General features: G+C 39.4%; 1 protein-coding gene across 1 annotated transcript; it reads left to right on the top strand.

Moving 5' to 3' along the window:
* Window positions 1–858: 858 nt before the first annotated feature.
* On the top strand, window positions 859–19985 carry LOC111798570 (probable E3 ubiquitin-protein ligase ARI8). The gene is made up of 15 exons (XM_023681809.1): window positions 859–1217; window positions 3634–3758; window positions 4020–4125; window positions 4238–4328; window positions 6565–6737; window positions 6995–7099; window positions 11847–11935; window positions 16680–16787; window positions 16878–16968; window positions 17069–17158; window positions 18379–18426; window positions 18646–18717; window positions 18786–18885; window positions 18989–19115; window positions 19282–19985. The coding sequence occupies exons 1-15, from the start codon at window positions 1017–1019 to the stop codon at window positions 19547–19549; spliced, it is 1794 nt and encodes a 597-aa protein (XP_023537577.1). The 5' UTR covers window positions 859–1016; the 3' UTR covers window positions 19550–19985.
* The last annotated feature ends 1113 nt before the right edge of the window (window positions 19986–21098 follow it).

Raw genomic sequence — 21098 nt, 5'->3', positions numbered from 1 at the left:
ATTTCTACGTGTTCGTTATAATCATGAATTAAACTCATTCTCTTACGACCGTTCTTATTACTACGACGGTTATCGACTACTAAGGCAATCGAGCAACGAGAATAATTATAAGAACATGTTTGAGAATTTTTTTATCTCTCTCTCTCTCTCTCTCTCTTACTCGTTTGGATCGATTCGGTCTATTTCATCAGTTTGAATCTATTTCTACGTGTTCGTTATCATCATGGATTAAACTCATTCTCTTACAACCGTTCTTATTACTACAACGGTTATCGACTACTAGGGCAATCGAGCAACGAGAACAGTTATAAGAACATGTTTGAGGAATTTTTTTTTTTTTTAATTTCTCTCTCTCTTACCCGATTGGATCGATTCCGTCTATTTCATTCGTTTGGATCGATTCTGTCTATTTCATCTTTTTGGATCTATTTCTATGTGTTCGTTATCATCATGGATTAAACTCATTCTCTTACGACTGTTCTTATTACTACAACAGTTATCGACTACTAGGGCAATCGAGGAACGAGAACAATTATAAGAACATCTTTGAGATTTTTTTTTTTTTAATTTCTCTCTCTCTCTCACCCTTTTGGATCGATTCCGTCTATTTCATCGGTTTGGATCTATTTCTACGTGTTCGTTATCATCATGGATTAAACTCATTCTCTTACGACTGTTCTTATTACTATTGCCCTTATCGACTATTAGGGCAATCGAGCAATCGAGCTATCGAGGAACGACAAGAATTATAAGAGCTTGTTTGAGAAAAAAAAAAAAGTTTTTTATTTTTTTATTTTTAATTTCTCTCTCTTACCCGCTTACTCAAAGGACCCATCTTTTGTTGTGTCTTCCCTTATCAGTCATCAACCACTACCGCTTTTCCCCACTTCCCACTTTCCCCCCATTTCGACCCTTCCTTCGATCATTCCCATTTTTTCACCTCCATTCTTCTTCATCACTCCCTCAATTTGAATTTCACCTGCGTCGATTTTGCTGCAACACTGGTCTGAGCGTTAATGGAATCGGAAGACGAGCTGGACATGCACGATGCCCACGACGACGACGACGACGACTCTGTTGACAATGAGGAGGACTTCTACAGTGGCGGCGAAGATGATGCTGCCGCCATCGACAGCGACGATGCTGATGTCGGCGATTATGAGTTCGTCGATAATGATTCCGACGATTCCGATGATATGGTCTCCTACAGACACCAGGTCGATACTGTTCTTGTTTCGAACTTTTTGTGGTTTTGATTGTCTCTAGTTTTTAGTGTTGGTGGTGAATGCTGGTATTGGCCGATTAATCTCAATTTCGTGTTTTGTACAGTTTCTTTGTTTTTCTTCCCCTAATCGAGGCCGAGATTGGGGTTTTTGGCCTCTTTTTAGAAATGTATAATTAGTCAGTGTTTCTGACAACTTTTCTGCTGTCTGTCTCTTTGAAATCTAAATGGAAAACGGAAATCACAATGGTTATGATAATCTTTATCATTTTGTTGATATGGGGTTGTTTCAGTTTGATGGTTTAATTGGTTGCTTAAGTGGAAATAAACTCTTGGAGGTTATTAATTTTAGTTATGTATCTTGAAATGTACAATTTAGGATAGTTTTGGGGGAAGAATTGGAGAGGTTTCAAGTGTTTCTTTCTTCGTGAATTTTGAGGTATGGTGGCTGGTCCTTTTAGGGCAGTAGTTGAGCTTGCTGGCAGTGGTTTATCAAGTAGAAATAATATATCAAGAGGTAACCAAGATGATATTTTGTTTCTGCCGAGCAACGATTCCTTCGTGGTTTAAGCTTTTGGATGCTTTCCATCACTTCAGCTGTTTTGGATTAGACTTGTGAGATCCCACATCGGTTGGGGAGGAGAACGAAACACCCTTTGTAAGGGTGTGGAAACAATCCCGTGCAGACGCGTATTAAAAACCTTGAGGGGAACTCGAAAGGGAAAAACCAAAGAAGACAATATTTGCTAGCGGTGGGCCTGGACCGTTACAAGACTGGCCAGGAATTTGGTGGTTTAGGCGATTGTAGGGCGTAGATTCGATAACCGTTGGATGGTTTTGTGGACCGATGCTTCTTGTGCTCGTCTCTAGAACATTTGCCAGATCATAATGGGAGGAAAAATTGAGGATGAGTAGACAGAAGAGAGTAGCTTTGAGATTGTTCATCATGTCTCTATGGTCCCTGAATTGCAACAGTTTTGTAATTAAAACATAACAGTTATCGTGACTAGTTGGAAATCCTTACATTATCTTCCTATGGAACGATTTTTTATTTTCTTATCTCAGAAATTTTCGTGGGCGAGACTGTTCAATGTCTCAAAGACAGATTTAAATTGTTCCAAACAAGTCTGCCACTTTAGGTGCCAAGGCCTCACATTGGTTTACCTCAGTATATGAAATCCCCTTTCTTGCTCAATTGTCTCGGTTCAATGAGGGACTCCAGGCTGTTATTGCCCACGTTCGGAACGTGGATTTTAGTATCCTTCAGTGCAGGTCAGACTAGAATTTCCTTCTAGGACCATTGAATCTCCCGAAATTTTCCTTCATGTCCAAGGTCCTTTGACCGGTCTCCATGCTACCCAATTTTCTTGGCTGGGATATTCCCATGATCATATTGATATTACCCCTAGTTCCCGAGGTGGAAGTTCTCTACCAGACTAACCCCTTGTGCGAGAAAGACCACTCCTCAACATATTCCTTTTCCTTTGACTGAAATTCTCTTGCCCATTGGATGTTTTGAGACTAGAAAATCCATGAAATTATGGGTAGCCCCACAATCCATGAGAACCAACACTTTGGTATAGTTCTACTCTGCCTCAAGCTTCATGAACTAGGCACTATCAATCCCTCCACAATTTTAAGTGATAATTCAACGACCTCGTCAGCTCCATGAGAGGAAATGTAAGTTAAGGTTACTGTGAGATCCCACATCGGTTGGAGAGGAGAACGAAACATTCTTTAAAACCTCTCCCTAGTAGACGTGTTTTAAAAAAAACGTTGATGGGAAGCCCGAAAGGGAAAGTTCAAAGAGGATAATATCTGCTAGTGGTGGGCTTGGGCCGTTACAGTTCCACTTCATCTTCCTCACCTTTCTATTCATCTTAACCCAAGAACACTTTCAATTCCTTTGTTTGTACAATGTCCTGTTTTGAATTTATATTGCATTGAAAATGGAGGTTATTCTCTTTCTTACCTTTAATTCACCTTCAAATTTTTTGTTTGAAGGGTCGTGTCTTTGCTTGGCTAAACTGTGCTCCTCTTCATCACCATTTGGATTCAAATGGTTTTTGACCATTAACTGCACTTCGTTTTATCCCGTGGAGTGGGATGTTTAGGGATATGAGAGCGATTACTAGTATAAAATAAACTGAAGATCTCATGATGTTATCAGCCACCTATCTTATCACTAGAAAATTACAAAAAGGTCCCCAATTAATTGGGAGGTTCTTAGTTTCTTCTATTATTGTCATTGAAAAGCCCATTAATTCCATTGCGTTGGGTTTCGGTTTCTCCTAGGCCACATTTTCCGTGTACATAGTAATGACTTTTAGTTTTCTAATTCAAAAGAAAACAGCCCCTACTCTTTTAGTCTTGTACTAATGTTTCACAATGAACTCTGTATAACTTTTCAGCAAAACTATATAATCTTGGCTGAGGCGGACATACGGCAACGACAGGAGGAAGACATTATGAGAGTATCTACTGTTCTTTCTATTTCAAAAGTAGCAGCTAGCATCCTGCTCCGATATTACAACTGGTATAAATTCACTACTTGTATGTCAAGTACTTTAATGCAGATGATTCACATGATGGGCTCTATTAATGCGAAGTACTGTCTTAACATTTCTTATTACATAGCATTGTAGATTTAGTTATTAGACCACAATGTTGTTCTTTAGGACTTTACATAACATGTCTTGCACCGGTATCCACGTTATGTTTTCTCCACTTTATAAGTATCATATACTCGATTTGTTGTTTTAAATTTTTGGGATTCTAAATCGATCTGACTTTGCAGGAGTGTCAGTAAAGTACATGATGAATGGTTTGCAGATGAAGAAAAGGTCCGTAGAGCTGTTGGCATATTAGAAAAACCAGTTTTGCCGCATTCAAATGCACTAGAAGTAAGCAGCTCGTTTTCTTTTTTAAAATTTAATTGAGCTTAATTTAATTGTTTTTGCATAACTATTGCTTGGAAAAATTGAGAATGCGATGATATTCCTTGTTCTTTGGCAGCTACCTTGTGGTATATGTTTTGAAATCTATTCACGTGATAACATTCAGTCTGCTGCTTGTGGCCATCCATTTTGCAACACTTGTTGGACAGGTTTGCCAACTTATAACAAGCCATTTTTGTGAAATCTCTATCATTTACTTAGTTCTACTTTGTTCTTTTCTTTGATTAAAAAGAAAAAAAAAGGAGGCTGTAGGATAACCCATAAGAGACACATCTGACCTATAACATTTTGCCATGTAAATGATCCTCCAAGGTGAAAGAATTGCAAAATATTACTACACTTCTCGTGGAAACTGGGAACGAGTACCTATTCGTTCACTGAATCAAAAGAACAAGATAAAAACGACATGAATTGTTGTTAGTGTGAGGAGGATGGAAGAATGTTTTATGGAATTCGAATAATGCAAGAAAAATGTGTAGACATGAATGGAATGGATTTACAGGAACTTGTTGATCATCTAGACTGCGTGACAAGTTCAATTGCGTCAATGATATAGGGGGTTACTGAATAAAGAAAGAAGTTTATAGGAGGTTTAAAAATCGGAGAGCTGTAAGACGTGAGGTTAAATGAATCATAAAAGAGACAATTTCATTGATGATTGAAATTTACAAAAGGGATGTATTATCCATGATGCTTACAAAAGACCTTCCCAATTTGCAACGAGGGAGGTATAACTATAGAAAGTAAAAATATTAGACAATTTACACCAAGATATAGCTTGGTAAACAACATTGTCGAAAAGTTTTGTGTAGATTTGTGTCTTTTCTGCAAATATTCTTTGATTTCTTTCTTTCTAGAGATTCCAAAAGAAAGCCTTGATGAGGTTTTTCCATAGTAGGGCTTTTGCATTCTTGAAAGGGTGGTACGTTAAGGCCATATCAAAAAATTCCTTTACCTCCCTAGGAAATGTGAGATGTCATCCAAATATATTGAGAATCGTTGTCCAGAAATTTTGAGTGTATGAGCATTGTATAAACAAGTGGCTATGTGATTTGTTTTCTTTCTTGCATAATGGACACCAATTTGGAGAAAGAGTGATGTAAGCCATTCTTTTTTGAAGATTTTCACTTGTGCTAATGGCTTTATGCGCTATTTCCCAAAGGAAGAGCTTCACGTTTTTAGGCTGATGTCCTTTCCATTACTATATTTGCTAGTGTGAGATTTATTGCTTCTACTTTTTCCACCATGTCCATCATCAAGGATTTTGTAGAAAAGACCCCGTCAATGCTGGGAAGCCAAGTCAGTGAGTCTGCTTTGTTTGACAATATCAAAGGGGCAAGGTCAAGTTTTAATTCGGCCCACTCCATTGCTTCATTATCCTTTAAATTCTTCTTTTTGAGATAAGGAAAGAGTCTTGTGGCATGCTGGTTTTACTATTTTATGGGGAGTGTGGCTTGAAAGGAATAACTCGTTTTTTAGTTTGGTGGAGAGTGTTGTGTCAGCAATGGTGTGTCCTTCCTAGACAGCAGGATGAGGATTTGGATCATATTTTGGAGAGCTGTCGACTTACTTCATTTGGAGTTGTTGCTTTAGTTTGTTTGGTGGCCTTGTGCAATAGGGAGTCGCTCTTTGATAGAGAGGTCTTAGAAGAGGTCTTAATAAACTCTTCTTTCTGAGATAAGGAAAGAGTCTTGTGGCATGCTGGTTTCGCTATTTTGGTGGGGAGTGTGGCTTGAGAGGAATAGCTCGATTTTTAGTTTGGTGGAGAGATCTTTGGAGGAGGAATAACTAGATTGCTTAGGACGCCTCCCCTTAAAAGTCATGCTCCCTAGGGGAGGAGAAACCCTACTAGGCATGGCATTGGGGTGGGGAAGTGAGACTAGATTTTGATCATCTCCATTTGGGGATTAAATTTTCCGTTGGAGGAAAAAAAAAAAAAAAACGTTTCTCGAATTATTCTCTTTTTAACCCAAGCATGAATGCCAAAAATATCCAAACCTTTAATGTCAAAGAAAAACACAAGGGACTCTAAAGCGCTCGGAAGTTTGCATTTCAATTATATAGCAAACGCTTCAATGCTTCAACTTCAAATGTGCATAAAATATACCAAGGAAATAGATACTAATGAGTTACTTCTTTGATGGAAAGATCTCAAATGTATGTTTCTAACCCAAAAGCCAAAGAAACCCTTCAATCGTGGACAAGAGTCATCGAGTCAACGTAAATCACAGGAAAATAGTTTTTCTTTCATGGCCTATAGATCAGAAAAGAAAAAGTAGAAGAAAAAAAAAAAAGACTTCTTTACAAAGCTATAGAGCTTAAATTCTCTTATCTATCGTGATAAAGATATCGTTTTATTTCGCTCTCTCTTTGTGTGCATTGTAGGTTATATTAGGACATCTATCAATGATGGTCCAGGATGTCTTATGTTGCGGTGTCCAGATCCATCTTGTGGTGCCGCTGTTGGTCAAGATATGATAAATTTATTGGCTTCTGATGATGACAAAAAGAAGTACTCCCGTTATTTTGTTCGATCCTATGTTGAAGACAATAGGAAGGTATTTTACAATTTGAACTTGTTTGCTTCCATATGCACTTCTGGTTCTAATACGTATGAATAGCCTAAATAACGACTTATTTTTATATTTATCTGATTTAAAACTATTTCATTTCGCAAGCATCGTAAACTATTTAAAAGAAACATCACGAGTTATTGATGTTCCTGCTCAATGAACGTGTTTCCATTTAGATCTTTCTGATGTATGATAATTATTCTGTAAGGCATGGTTAATGTCAGCTTACTGTTTCTTTGTAGACCAAATGGTGTCCTGCTCCAGGATGCGACTATGCTGTAGATTTTATAGTTGGAAGTGGAAGCTATGATGTTACATGCAGATGCTCCTATAGCTTTTGCTGGAATGTGAGTCAACTCCATACTGCTTATTAGCTAGCTATATCTTTTATTCATATGCATGATTTCAAGGTGCACCGTGGCACTCTCGTATGGCGAGAGGTGACGTGAGGGGCACGTTGATTGCCTATGTGGTATGTGAGGCGAGCAACTTCAATAAGTTGCTTTCCTTTTACACCTTCCAGTTGCCATGCACATATGTCTATGACAATATATGCACTCGCCCCCATGTCGTTCTTTAATTGTTCTTTTTCTTTTCTTTTTTTCACTTCTTCAATTCTTCTTTATTAATTCTTTAATCCCACTTCTTCTTTGTTAATTCCTTAACTGGGGAGAAGAATCAAAGTTTGAAGATGAACTGCCAGATGGCAATGTTTATGAATGCCATAAGTACTACAATTTTGCTTTCATTGTCATTTAATTTCATACAGGTTAATTAATATTCTGTATAACCCCTATTTCTTATAGGGGAGCTAGAGCTAGTCAGTTTGGTTCTCCCGTTTTGACTCAAATCGGGAGAATCAACATCCTCGGCTATCTTAAATGTAAAATCAAAATAGGTTTAGGCGTATTGGGCCAATAAGCTGAAAAAAAAAATATATATATATATATAGAGGGAGTGAGGGCTCGCTGGTGGGTCAATTGCCGACAACAAGGGGATGGACTACTGGATGGCGTGATCTACACCCAAGGAGGCTGAATTGGCAGGAAGCAAGGCCAGATTTGACTTGAGGAGGCCAGGTTTGTAAGAGATCTGACTTGAGGAGGTCAGATTTGCAACAGATCTGAGGCAAAAAAGTGAGAAAAAGATATACTATTAAGTGTCGGTTGTGTTAGATGAACACAACTCTCCACAATGGTATGATATTGTCCATTTTGAGTGTAAACTCTCGTGGCTTTGCTTTGGGCTTCTCCAAAAGGCCTCAGACCAATGAAGAGAGTATTCTTTGATTATAAACCCATGATCATTCCCTAAATTAGCCGATGTGGGACTTTCATCCAACAGGTTGCACCCATTAGGTGGTAATTATCAAGCGGTATCCTTATGGGTGCAATGGTGCAATGAGAGTTGGAAGAACCTTTTCCTTTCCAAGCTGGAAGAATCTTTCCCCAAGGACGACCTACTATTTTTATCTCCTCAAAGCCTCCATTGAAGGAAACAAGCTCTATCACATTAGTTTATCGCGCGCGCACACACATACAAAGCTCATGAAAGCAAAACTTGTCCTGTTGGTAGCAAGGGAAGAGCAATCTTAGAGACAAAAATGTAAAAAATGATGGCTAGAGGAGGATGACATAAACTCCAAGTTTTTCCATTGTATCATGGCTTCAAAGAAATTAAAGAGTACCATCATGGAAATTCTATCGACACGAGGTAGAAGTTTAGTAAGCGAAGATGAAATTGTATCAGAATTTGTCTCTTTTTACACGTCCTTATATACAAAGGATGATAGCCTCATCGAATTTTCCCATGGTCTTGATTGGAGCCCAATTGATCAACAACAAGCAGCCTCCATCGAGGTTGCATTCATCGAGGTTAGAACACTTTAAGAGCCGGTATCATGAGAGTGTTCCAAGATTTTTTTCATAATGGAGTTATCAATAGTAACCTAAATAAAACATACATTGGTTTGCTCTCAATGAAACTGGATGCCCAACTGTTGCCGACTTTCGCCCCATAAGTCATACTATACAAAATCATAGCAAGGGTGCTATTAGAACATATTAAAAGGGTTTTCCCTTCCATGATTACTGGGTAGCAAACATCTTTTGTAGAGAATGATAGATCCTTGATGCATCCCTCATGGCAAATGAACTTATAGATGAATGGAAAAGAACGAAACAAAAAGTGTTGTCATAAAACTTGACTTGGAAAAAGCCTTTGACAAGGTCGATTGGCTTTCCTCGAAAACATTATTGTGGCAAAAGGCTTTGGTTCAAAGTGGTGAGGGTGGATAAAAGGATGAATTTCATCCACGAACTTCTCCATTACCATCAATGAAGACCGAGAGGGAAGATCTTTGCCACATGAGGTTTAACAAGGGGATCCATTATCTCCTTTTCTTTTCATAATGGTGATGGATTGCCTTAGTCGCCTACTCACAAATGCCAAACATGAAGGGGGGAGATAAAAGGCTTTCAGGTTAGTAACGAAAGCTTAAGCATCAACCACCTTCAATTTGCAGATGATACAATCCTCTTCTTTGATTTGTCAGATGTCTCTTCCATATAAACATGATCGAGACGGTAAAAACCTTCAAAAGATTTTTTAGACAAAATATCAATCTCCAAGAACATAGAGATAATGGGCATCAATGGTAGCACAGAGATTATCGAAGACTTTGCCATAAAAGACTTCGCCATCAAATATGGTTGTAAAAAGGGTGAATAGCCAAATATGTACCTAGGACTACCCTTAAAAGGAAACCACAAATCATTTTCCTTGAAGACTATTATTGGAAGAATAGAAGGAAGGTTGTCAACATGGTCATCATGTTATACTTCCAAAGGCGGAAGGCTCACCTTAATACAAGCCACACTGTCCAACCTCGCCACATACTACATGTCTCTATTTGAAATACCACAAAAAGTGGCTACGAATATAGAAAGATTATTCAGAAACTATTTGTTGAAAGATGGCTCATACCTTGTTCGATGAAATACCATAAACCTCCCAACACACAAGGGTTTAGGGCCATATACTACATGTCTCTATTTGAAATACCACAAAAAGTGGCTATGAATATAGAAAGATTATTCAGAAACTATTTGTTGAAAGATGGCTCATACCTTGTTCGATGGAATACCATAAACCTCCCAACACACAAGGGAAGACTTGGGTCTAGTTTTGATAAAGAAGAACAAAGCTCTCCTTGCAAAATGGATATGGAGATATCATCACGAAGAAAACGCCTTGTGGAGAAAACTTATAAAGTGTAAATATACTCTTTCATCATGTACAAATCAACCCCCTCTATCTTCTACAAAGGGGTCATATAAGTACTTAAAAAAACACCAAAACCTCATCACCAACCAATTGACCGTAGGGTGGGTGATGGAGGAAGTACATCATTTTGGACCATTTTGGACCGACCCTTGGATTGAAAACACTATGCTAGCCCTATCCATTTTTGTATAGACTCTCATAGCAAAACAACCATGATCAAAGAAACATGGAATGATGTCAACAATTTATGGGACTTGAAGTTCGGTAGGAACCTAAGGGATAACAAAGCTACTAAATGGACCGAATTAAGCCTCGGTCTTGCTCCAATTGTATTGTCGAATAAAGTAGACTCATTGACATGGCTTCCTAGCGCTAACAGGGTCTTCTCTACAAAATCTTTGATGATGGACATAGGAAAAAAAGTAGAAGCAATAAATCCCTGGCTAGCAAAGACAATATGGAAAAGAAATCACCCTAAAAAAGTGAAGTTTCTCCTTTGAAAAATAGCACATAAAGCCATTAGCACAAGTAAAAATCTTAAAAAAAGAAGTCTCTACATGACTCTACTTCCAAATCCCAATGGGTGCACATTATGCAAACATCTCTCTTACAAAAAAAATTTTAAAAAAATTGTTAGACATCACCAAGCAGATGGACAAGTTGGTCAAGGTTTTAAAGAGAGCAAGTTTTTGACCACTTATCTCTCCAGTGTTCTTTTGCCACGGTGGGCGTTTACCTTAAGGAATTTCTTCTCTGTTTGTCTGCCTAATCATGTCGAGGACTGGTTCATTGAGGGGCCAAGTGGCCGATACTTGAAAGGAAGCATGATTCTGTGGAATTACGTAGCTAGGGTGCTTTTGTCGTGGGGCATTTGGTCGGAGAGGAATCAAAGAGCATTTGAAAATAAAGTAGCTTTCTTTGATGATTTTAGTGTCCAGAGCACCACCAGTTTTGAAGTTACACCCTTTTTCACAATCCTTTGAGATTGGAGAGCTCATCTTTTGGAGGGGTTCTTTCTTCCCTTGCCCATAGGTTTTACTTTCTTTTTCTGTATCTATTGACAAGGTTTCACATTAAAAAGAAAAAGAAAAAGAAGCAAAACTATTTCATTTAGAGGGAAGCTGGAGTACGTGAAGGCTCTCCAGCCGGGTTGGATCATAGACAAAGAATGATTACAAGAAACCTTTGATGTAAGAGCCCGGAAAAAGGAATGTCATTCCATAGACGATCTTTGGACTACTGTTTGTCTTTGAAGACTATCGTTTCTTTCGATCCACACTATCCACAATAGCATCATGTGCTGATTGAGTTTTTTCTCTGTATAAGCTCTGCAATGCTGCACGAGCCATCAAACCCGAAATAGTAGTAGTAGAAATTATTGGGATTTCCTGGGAAGGAGCTTCACGTCTCGGGTTTTTTATCAACTGGGAGAGAAAAAGTTGATTATAGTGTTATGTGGACATGACCTGAAAGGTAAACAGAAAATATTGAAATGAATGCTTTTGAAGAATCCATTTGGACTATTTGGTTAGAAAGATATGATATGGTATACAATGTCAAGAACAGAGATTGGGGGGAGTTCTGGATTTGTCTAAGTTTCATTGGTCAAACTGGTGTTCATTGTCTAAATGTGTTGTATTTTCAATTCGACAATCTACTTCGATTGGGGTAGTTCTTTTTTGTTACTTGTTTTCTCTGTCGGAATTTGTTTAGTTGGGTATCTTGTATTGTAACTTTTTACTCGTCGATGAAAAAAACAATCTACTTATAATTTTCATTATAATCATAATAAAAATGACCTTTTTGCAGTGTACCGAGGAAGCTCATCGTCCTGTTGATTGTGGCACTGTAGCAAAATGGATCTTGAAGAATAGTGCTGAGTCAGAAAATATGAACTGGTACCTTAAGAACTTTGATATATTGTTCAATTTCTTGAAACTGTGGCCATTGGAAACTTCTTGAACGTAATACATTGAAAGATAGAAAAATGTTATTTGTGGCCATTGGAGTCTTGGGAGGTTGTTTGGAGTTTGTCATAGTAACCGCCCAAATTGTAACAGCCTAAGTCCACTGCTAGTAGATATTGTCTTCTATGGGCTTTCCCTTTCGGGCTTCCCTCAAGGTTTTTAAAACACGTTTGCTAGGGGGAGATTTCCACACCCTTATAAAGAATGCTTCATTCTCCTCCCCAACTGATGTGGGATCTTACCCCCTTTGGGGGCCCAACGTTCTCTCTAGCACTCGTATCCTTCTCCAATCGATGTGGTACCCCTCAATCCACCCCCCTTTGGGGCTCAGCGTCCTTGCTGGCACACCGCCTTGTGTCCACTCTCTTCGGGGCTCAGCCTTCTCGCCGGCACATCGCCCATTGTCTGGCTCTGATACCATTTGTAATAGCCCAAGCCTGCCGCTAGCAGATATTGTCCTCTTTGGGCTTTCTTTATCGGGCTTCCCATCAAAATTTTTGAAACGTGTCTGCTAGGGAGAAGTTTCCACACCCTTAAAAAGAATGCTTTCACAACCCACCTCCCTTCGGGGCCCAGCGTCCTCATTGGCACTCGTTCTTCTCTCCGATTGATGTGGGATCTCACGATCCACCTCCTTCGTGGCCCAGCGTCCTCACTGGCACACCGTCCAGTGTCCTCCCCCCTTTGGGGCTCACCGTTCTTGCTGGCACACCGCCCGGTGGCATACTCAATTACTTCCTTTTGGGGCGTTGAGTCAATACATGTGTATTAGTATTATTTTCTTTAGGAATTGTTATTGCTGTTTCTCATAAGTTCTTTTCGGTGGTTTCAATGTCTGTTGAGCTGTGTTTTTGTAATCTTTCATGATGGTGGCTTCTTTGAAAAAAATGTTGTAAAACATCATTTTATATCCTAAAACCTTTGTAGGTTGATTCAATTAAAACCCTAAACTAATAATGTTTCATCCATTAAAATTTTGAACTTTGCAAGTTGAGCCACATGATATATACCTCCATAAATTTTGTTAAATAATAGTTTTTTCCTTAGAAAGCCAGGAAAAAGACATACCCAACTGCATGTTCATCTTTGTAATTTAATACACAAAATTGTTATAAGGGAACTTATAAAAGTTTAAAAAAGAACACTTTAGTCTAAGGAGTAATGAGACCGACATAGTAACCAGAAGAACGAGTTGCAAGAGAAACCTCCTGAAAGGATCCCGAGTCTAAAATTGAGTCCCTACCCCCAAGAAGCGCACGTAGACCATGGAGAATAGAAAGAAGTCCTACAACATCGAAGGCCTCTCTATCATAAAGATGCCAAAGACAGCGAGGATGAGGGTCGAAGGACAGAAGAACTGTAACTTTTTGCTAAAGATATGATATAAATGCGAAAACAACTTAGGAAGGGGCTTTATAGCACTCCGTTTTCACTTTGCATCACCCAGGCTCACTATTATAGCAGCTAAACTCAAATACAAAACTAAGCTTAGCCCTAACCTTAAGCCTCCTTGTCTTCCAAGACGCCACCTTCATTGGGCACCGTAGACTCCGTAGCTTCCGCAAAAGCTTTCTTCTCATCATAGCTCACTGAACTGGTCACTTTTTAAACTCCATGTCCAATTTCATTTGATACCCTTCACCATTGATAGAACCATTAGCTTTACCTTTCTTCGTTGAAGCTATCGGGCGCGAGTTAGGGGTCTCACTAGGTATTTCCTAAATACCAATGGAAGCAAGAGCAGCCTACCCAGAAGACCAATTACCAACACCGTCCCCATTAAAAGGAAAACCATGAAACCCTGAAGAATTAGACAAAAATATAGGATCTCGTACCAGCAGCTCACCACTAAAAGTAAGACCACCCCTGTAAACTTCACTACTCGAGACATAAAAGAAAGGAGCACAAGCTGAGACTTGATCTCCAAACGAGAAAACTGTCAGGGGAGGCAAGGTACTACCGAAAGGAGGATAGAATTGACAAACACAAGAGAATGCGTTAGGAGAAAAACTCAACTAACCCCACCAGAGGGCAAAAGGAAACGATAAAGCATATGACACGTCATTAGAACAAGACAATCCCCTCTTCACCCAAGCCCAAACCGGAAGGGGAAAGAACAAAAGGACAACATACCTGGCTAGGCATACCAATAGAGTTTACCTCAATTAGCGAATGAGACAGACCCTGATCAACTGGGCACTTTTGTTGCACCATTGCAACAAAAGAAGAAGGCAACCCACCACCTTAGGAGAAAAAGTACCTAACACTTGCTGATTAAAAGAAACAATGTCGATTTTCAAAGACTTATTCACACAACGAACCTCCAACAGTTAAGCTACAACACCCTCCAGTGGCTAGGCCACAATAGCCTCACTCGGCCTACTCCGTGAGCAACTACCTTCAAGGGCCTCGCCCGCCATGTTGAACATAAGCTTCAAATTCAACACCTTTGAATTCTTAGTTGCAAACGAAGAAAGAAAAGACTCATTTTATAAGTACCTGACAAGCAAATAATTAGATCTCACGTCCTCCTCGCCTCAAACTTAATTGAAGGATCAAAATCCTTAATCCAGTCTCACTTCATGAAATTGTTGGCTTTCAAAACAAAATCGTTACCAATAATTGGTTCTTCAAACTCAACCATTGACCAAAGTTTTTTAGATCACACTCAAGTCCAAGGATAGAACCTTGCAACACCTTTTCTTTTACATTAACGATGAACAAATGGCCCCTTCAAAATTGTTCTCAACAAGCCCAATCATCCCACTAATCTTAGGAGAAAGGCTCACGTCATCATGCCCAAGAGACACCTCACCAGTTGGCTCACTAATCGCATAAGCTACTAACTTCTTCATGTGACTCTTTGTATCCTAAATAATCTTACCTGAAACAACTGCTAAATTTGGCCGACAAAGGACAATTTTATCCATCAACCTTGTAGACTCTTGCCTCTAGAAACAAAATGACAACTAACCTAACCAAAATGTACACCTCTTCATGATTCAGGAAGCACACCTTCAAGATGAGACCATCCTCCTTTCCTTCGGCCTTAAAATGAACTTCCTCTGACCAACAAACCTCGCTGAAGGACTCTTCATCTTCTGTAAGTCCCCCACACAAATGTGCTTCATACGTTTATAGCCTTTAGCTTCCTCGTACGTTTAAATGGGGGAATATCCATGGTTGTTACCTAACTACCTTTAAAGAAGCAAGCTTTTCCCTTTTGTCAATAACCTTGAGTCCCATGAGTGAACAATAAGGTCCTTCTCTTGCAATGTCGAACCATCTCTAGCCAAGGCCTTAGCTTCCCCTATGTTCCAACGTAAACTCAGTGCAATGGTTTGCAACATAAGATTTAAGGATCAACTCGACTTTAAGCTCTTTCACAATAACTTCTGTAATGACACTCCACCGAAGCCCAAAGTCTAACCTCTCAACAATAATTGTTGAGGAAAAATTGAACGCGAACTCTAGATTCGTTGAAGAATTGACAACGACATCCTTTCCACAGTTGGGTCCCCCTCTCACGGCTTACACGAAGAACTTAGGAATCACCTCCCCAGAATGAAGCACTTATTTTTTAATCTCTTCCCCTTTTAAAGAAGCAAGGGCTTTGGATACTAGGACTAGGGGAGGAAGATTCGACATAGTCATCGCCAATAAGCCCCAACCCCTCAAGCCTCTTGGGCCTTTAGAATAAAAAATAATGACTTTCTTCCTCGAAATGCTCTTTAGGAATTCAAAGGAGGCCAAACTGACCCCTTGCGTTCGAGAAGAATTTGGAAGAAAATGATTGTCATACTCCTTTTTTAGAAGCCTATAGGAGACTCTATGCATGAGACAGCTACCAGACAATCTCTTTCTCATTAAAACTTTTCCAACTCCATCTCTAGAAAACCCACTCTCGAACCTCTACAGTCCTCTAACAGCAACTTTCTCCCACACCCACGCGTTTGAAGGTGAAACACCTTTCTATTGATGTTCACCTTCTTCATCATTCCCCTAACTTGATTACATTCTTGATAGGTAGTGAACCTTCATCCTAAGGATGGCACATTTTGTGTGCTATCAGGCATTTAGCTCAATGGTAAATAGTTCATTAAAGGTAATGCTAATACTGCTGTTGTAGTTGATTTTGTATTTAAAGTTTCAAAGCTCTTTATTTAGCTTCATCCAATTTAAATATACTTTTAATAACATGCAATGATCAGGATTCCAATGGTACTAAAATTTCTATAAACATTCTATTATAGCCACCTAATGTCCAGGCAGTGGCGTGGCCTACTGAAATCTCTTGTGATGTGTCTAATGTGTCTAAAGTTGTCCATTTGCTTTATATAATGTCTTGTATCAATTAGGTAAATCCAAGCTTCAAGTGCCCCCTATTAGTCACCTCCCGACCCCAAGCTATCCTATAAAAAAGACCATGTAAATGTGGAGCTTTATTCCTATCGGACCCAAAATCCACCTTGCTGATCATTTCTTTCCGGAAGGCTTTTCGGGGACTTTTTTCTTATGCTTCATACATAATAGTTTATAAAGGAAATTGATATTTTATTCAATTTGTTTAAGTTTTTTCTTTTGCATAATTGTTTGACCTCTAAAGTACTTGTTTCTGTAAACATTTTAATTGTATTTTGTTCGATTACGGTAAATATTCCTTTATTGATCTCAGGATATTGGCAAATTCCAAACCTTGTCCCAAATGCAAACGACCTATCGAGAAAAATCAAGGGTGCATGCATATTACTTGCACACCACCCTGTAAATTTGAGTTCTGCTGGTAATAAGCCTTCTTATTATAAGGGAAAAAGGTTATCAAATTGCTTATAGGATCTTTATTACTTTTAAAGATTGTTGAAAATTTTCACAGGCTTTGTCTTGGTCCATGGTCTGATCATGGAGAGAGGACTGGAGGATTTTATGCATGTAATCGCTATGAAACTGCAAAGCAAGAGGGAGTGGTATTGTTTATAGACTATTTATGTTGAACCATTATTATTTTCTTGTTGCTACTCATTTTGTTCAGTATTTTATTTATGTTTCGTCGTCTTTGTTCATCAGTATGATGATGCTGAAAAGCGCAGAGAGATGGCCAAGAATTCGCTGGAGAGGTACACTCATTATTATGAAAGATGGGCCACGAACCAATCGGTATGCTTTCTTCTTTTGCTTGCAAAGGAACAGTACTCGTCCAGACTTTTTCGAACATATGTTCGTTTACTAGGACAGTTAGCATTGTGTTGTATTTCCTTATACTCCTGTATAAGACTATTGCTTAGACCTTGGTTGATAGATTGAGGAGAGTCCTTCCTAATAATATCTCGAGTTCTCGGGGGAGCTTTTATTGGAGGGCTGCAAAATTTGGATCAAGTGCTTATTGCTAATGAAGCCATTGAGGACTATAGGGAGAGAAAAGAGGAGTAAGGGTTTATCAAAATGTTTTTGAGCAAGAGGTGGTCCATCTGTGATCCACCGCTAGTAGATATTGTCCTCTTTGGGCTTTTCCTTTCGGGCTTCCCCTCAAGGCTTTAAAACGCGTCTGCCAAGGGAAGGTTTCCACACCCTTATAAAGGGTGTTTTGTTCTCCTCCCTAACCAATGTGGGGCATCACAATCCACCCTCCTTCGGGGCCCAGCGTCCTCGCTGGCACTCTTTTCTTTCTCCAATCGATGAGGGACCACCACCAAATCCACTCCCCTTTGGGGCCCAGCGTCCTTACTGACACACCGCCTCGTCCTTCGGGGAACCGCGAGAAGGCTGACACACGCCCGGTGTCTGGTTCTGATACCATTTGTAACGACTCAAATCCACCGCTAGCAGATATTGTCCTCTTTGGGCTTTCCCTTTCGGGCTTCCCCTCAAGGCATTAAAACGTGTCTACTAAGGGAAGGTTTCCACACCCTTATAAAGGGTGTTTTGTTCTCCTCTCCAACCAATGTGGGACATCACAATCCGAAAGCCTGAAAAGAACATAATTTAAACCAACTAGTATGTGATGTTGGTTGAAGCTAAAAATAGCAAGAGAGACCTCAGAAAACGTGTATTTGATATAGACTTTAATTAAATGAGAAGGTCGAGTTATCGACAAAAATCTAGGGGCTTTTTATAAAATAAAAGTACTAACATCGTTTCCTAAGTGCAATTTCTATGTTACGAATGATTAGTGTTCATCTCATCTTTTCATCCAAATTTTATCATTTTATGTAGTGGTTTCGTGGCTTGTTGGTACGTTGACTTGTTCATCGATAAATAAGTTCTGTTCATAGTTTTGCATTTCTGAATATTGTTTTAAAGTTATGCATAATTGAGCTCATTATGTACTCACGATGCGTAATTGAACTCGGGAGCTTAATCGTGCTTCATGACTGCAGTCTAGGCAAAAGGCGCTTGCAGATCTCCATCAAATGCAAACCGTACATGTAAGTCAATGCACTCTCGATATTGTGGATTAGTTGGACTATTGTTTTCGTAGGGGATTTTTAAGCCCGAAATTCTTATATTTTTATTTATCTCATCCACTTCCCGACACGGTTTTGTGCTAATAGATGGGCATGCCAGTTTATTGGTTCTTCTGTTTAAATGCCTACAAATTAAATTTTCTATGATTTCACTGAGTTCCAAACATCTTCATGTTATAGCTGGAAAAGTTAAGTGACACTCAGTGCCAGCCTGAATCACAGCTAAAGTTCATAAGCGAAGCATGGCTACAGGTATGTCGTTATCGTTTGCTTGCTATAGTTCATTATTATCGACTTCCCACACGAATTTTGTGTTCCAGATTGTCGAGTGTAGGCGAGTTCTTAAATGGACTTATGCCTATGGATATTATCTACCCGAGCGTGAACACGCCAAGAGACTGTTTTTTGAGTACTTACAAGGTCTGTCTTTTCTTTCAAATTCTTAGATAGGATGGTTCTAATTGCATCAGCTCCGTTTACCTGATTGATTAATGGCGGGGATATTGATTCGTTTTTTACACAGGCGAGGCTGAGTCCGGGTTGGAACGACTCCACCAATGTGCTGAAAAGGAGTTGCAAGCTTACATAACTGCTGATGGTCCTTCAAGAGAATTTAACGAGTTCCGAACCAAACTTGCTGGATTAACCAGGTGATTGTCGTCGATTGTCGCTATTACGATGCTTATAATTTGAAGGCCATTGAACATTTCAACTGCTGGAAGAATTTTCTTGAAGTTACCTTTCCAGCTTTATTGGTAGAGATATCGATATTGTAATTGTTCTCATTATCGACTTTTCGATTGATTGCGATAACAGTGTAACTAGGAATTACTTCGAGAATTTAGTACGTGCTCTTGAGAATGGTCTATCAGATGTGGACTCCCAGGGTACCTGCAGCAGAACAGCAAGCTCGAAGAGCATCGGTGGCGGTAGGAGCAAAGGTGGGAAGGGCAAGATGAGTGCATTCCGTGGTAGCGGTTCGAGTCGAACCATTGATGATACTGACCATTGGTCTTGTGAACATTGCACCTTTGCAAATGTCAAGTCATTTACCATCTGCCAAATGTGCCAGCAACGGCGATAACCGTATTCACGCATTGGAAAACCAATGTAGACGATGCCTTTCGTTCCGTTCGTCGTCTGTTCTTGCTGGTCGGAATGTTCACACGCATAATTTATGTTTCAGAAGGAAATGACTCATTTACCAAATTGTTTCAGGTCATTCGATTCCGAACCAGCACTATTGGACCGAGGCAAAAGCGTATGAGAAACTGAATATCAGCTGTATATACTTCCTCTCTACTCTTTGACTGTTTTTCGCCATTTATAGCATGTACAACGTTGTACCCAAATGCATTTGCATGTTTGGTTTTCTGGCCATTTCCTGTAATAGTGTATTTTTATACATAATACATATAAACATGTATCTGTATGAGGCAAGCATTAGATGATACAGGCCTTTGTAATAAGATGGCATGAACTGTTGTAAGAACGACGATTTCAGTATTCGGCACCGTAAACTGATATACTTTACATAGAACAGTGTAAAACAGACTATCTGTTATAGTTTCGGTGAGATCTCACATTAGTTTGGTTTGAGAGAGGAACAAAACATTCCTTTAAAAGGGTGTGGAAATCTTTCCTTACTAGACGCGTTTTAAAATCATGAGACGGACGGTTATATATAACAAGCCAAATTAGACAATATCTGCTAGCGGTGGACTTGGGTTGTGACGGTTTCTTTTGTAGAAAAAAGAACTTGCCTACTGGGGGATAACAGCTTAGAATGAAGGTTGATGGTAGGATCTCAACTGAGGCTCGCCCTACTTGGGGGAGGTTTGGGGAAACCTGCCTTCGATCTCTTTCAGAAAATAAGGCGGCTCATCTTGCTAAACAGCTTATTGCTCGAAAGCGCAAGAGTGCTTCTTGTTTGAATTCTTAGGCTAGAGCCCGCTTGTAGTGTTATTACACCAACTACCACTTTTGGTTCTGAGCTCACAATCATAAATTTGCGTAAATCCGATGTTTCAAGGCTAGGTTAAAGGCCTGAAAGATGGGACAAATGCTATGGGAGGTAGATATTGCATGTTGTGGTGGTCGAGATTGAACCCAAATCCCACATCGAAGCTACTAAATGTGTTCCAATAAACAATTCGAACCTAACACAATAAATTTTTTTAGAGTTTAGCCCACCACTAGTAGATAGTCCTCTTTGAGCTTTCCTTTTCGGGCTTCCCCTCAAGGTTTTAAAACACGTCTACTATGGAGAGGGTCTAGCCTTACTCCAACCAGTGTCTGCACTGTCTGATAGCTGGCTCTGATACCATTTGTAACAGTCAACCCCACCAATACTTGATATTGTCCACTTTAGCTTGTTAGGCATCGTTGTCAGTCTCACAGTTTTAAAATGTGTATGCTAGGAAGAGGTTTCTACACCCTTATAAGGAATATAACGTTTCCATCTCCAATCGATGTGAAATCTCACAACGAGATATAGAAACCGAACAGACGAGTCAAACTGAAGCATGATGTGGTGGCAACTATTGTTTATGTACGAGGGAACACTAGCAGATAGTCCTCTTTGAACTTTCCTTTCCAGGCTTCCCCTCAAGGTTTTAAAACACGTTTACTGT

The sequence above is a fragment of the Cucurbita pepo genome, chromosome LG07, assembly GCF_002806865.2.
Source record: "Cucurbita pepo subsp. pepo cultivar mu-cu-16 chromosome LG07, ASM280686v2, whole genome shotgun sequence".
NCBI lineage: Eukaryota > Viridiplantae > Streptophyta > Magnoliopsida > Cucurbitales > Cucurbitaceae > Cucurbita > Cucurbita pepo.
This window is presented reverse-complemented; position numbering and strand designations above follow the sequence as displayed.

Coding starts and splice junctions, on each gene's coding strand:
- LOC111798570 (XM_023681809.1), top strand. CDS start 1,017: ATGGAATCGGAAGACGAGCTGGACATGCACGATGCCCACGACGACGAC. Junction 4,126..4,237: donor CGCATTCAAATGCACTAGAA/GTAAGCAGCTCG, acceptor GTTCTTTGGCAG/CTACCTTGTGGTATATGTTT. Junction 18,886..18,988: donor GTTTTTTGAGTACTTACAAG/GTCTGTCTTTTC, acceptor TTTTTTACACAG/GCGAGGCTGAGTCCGGGTTG.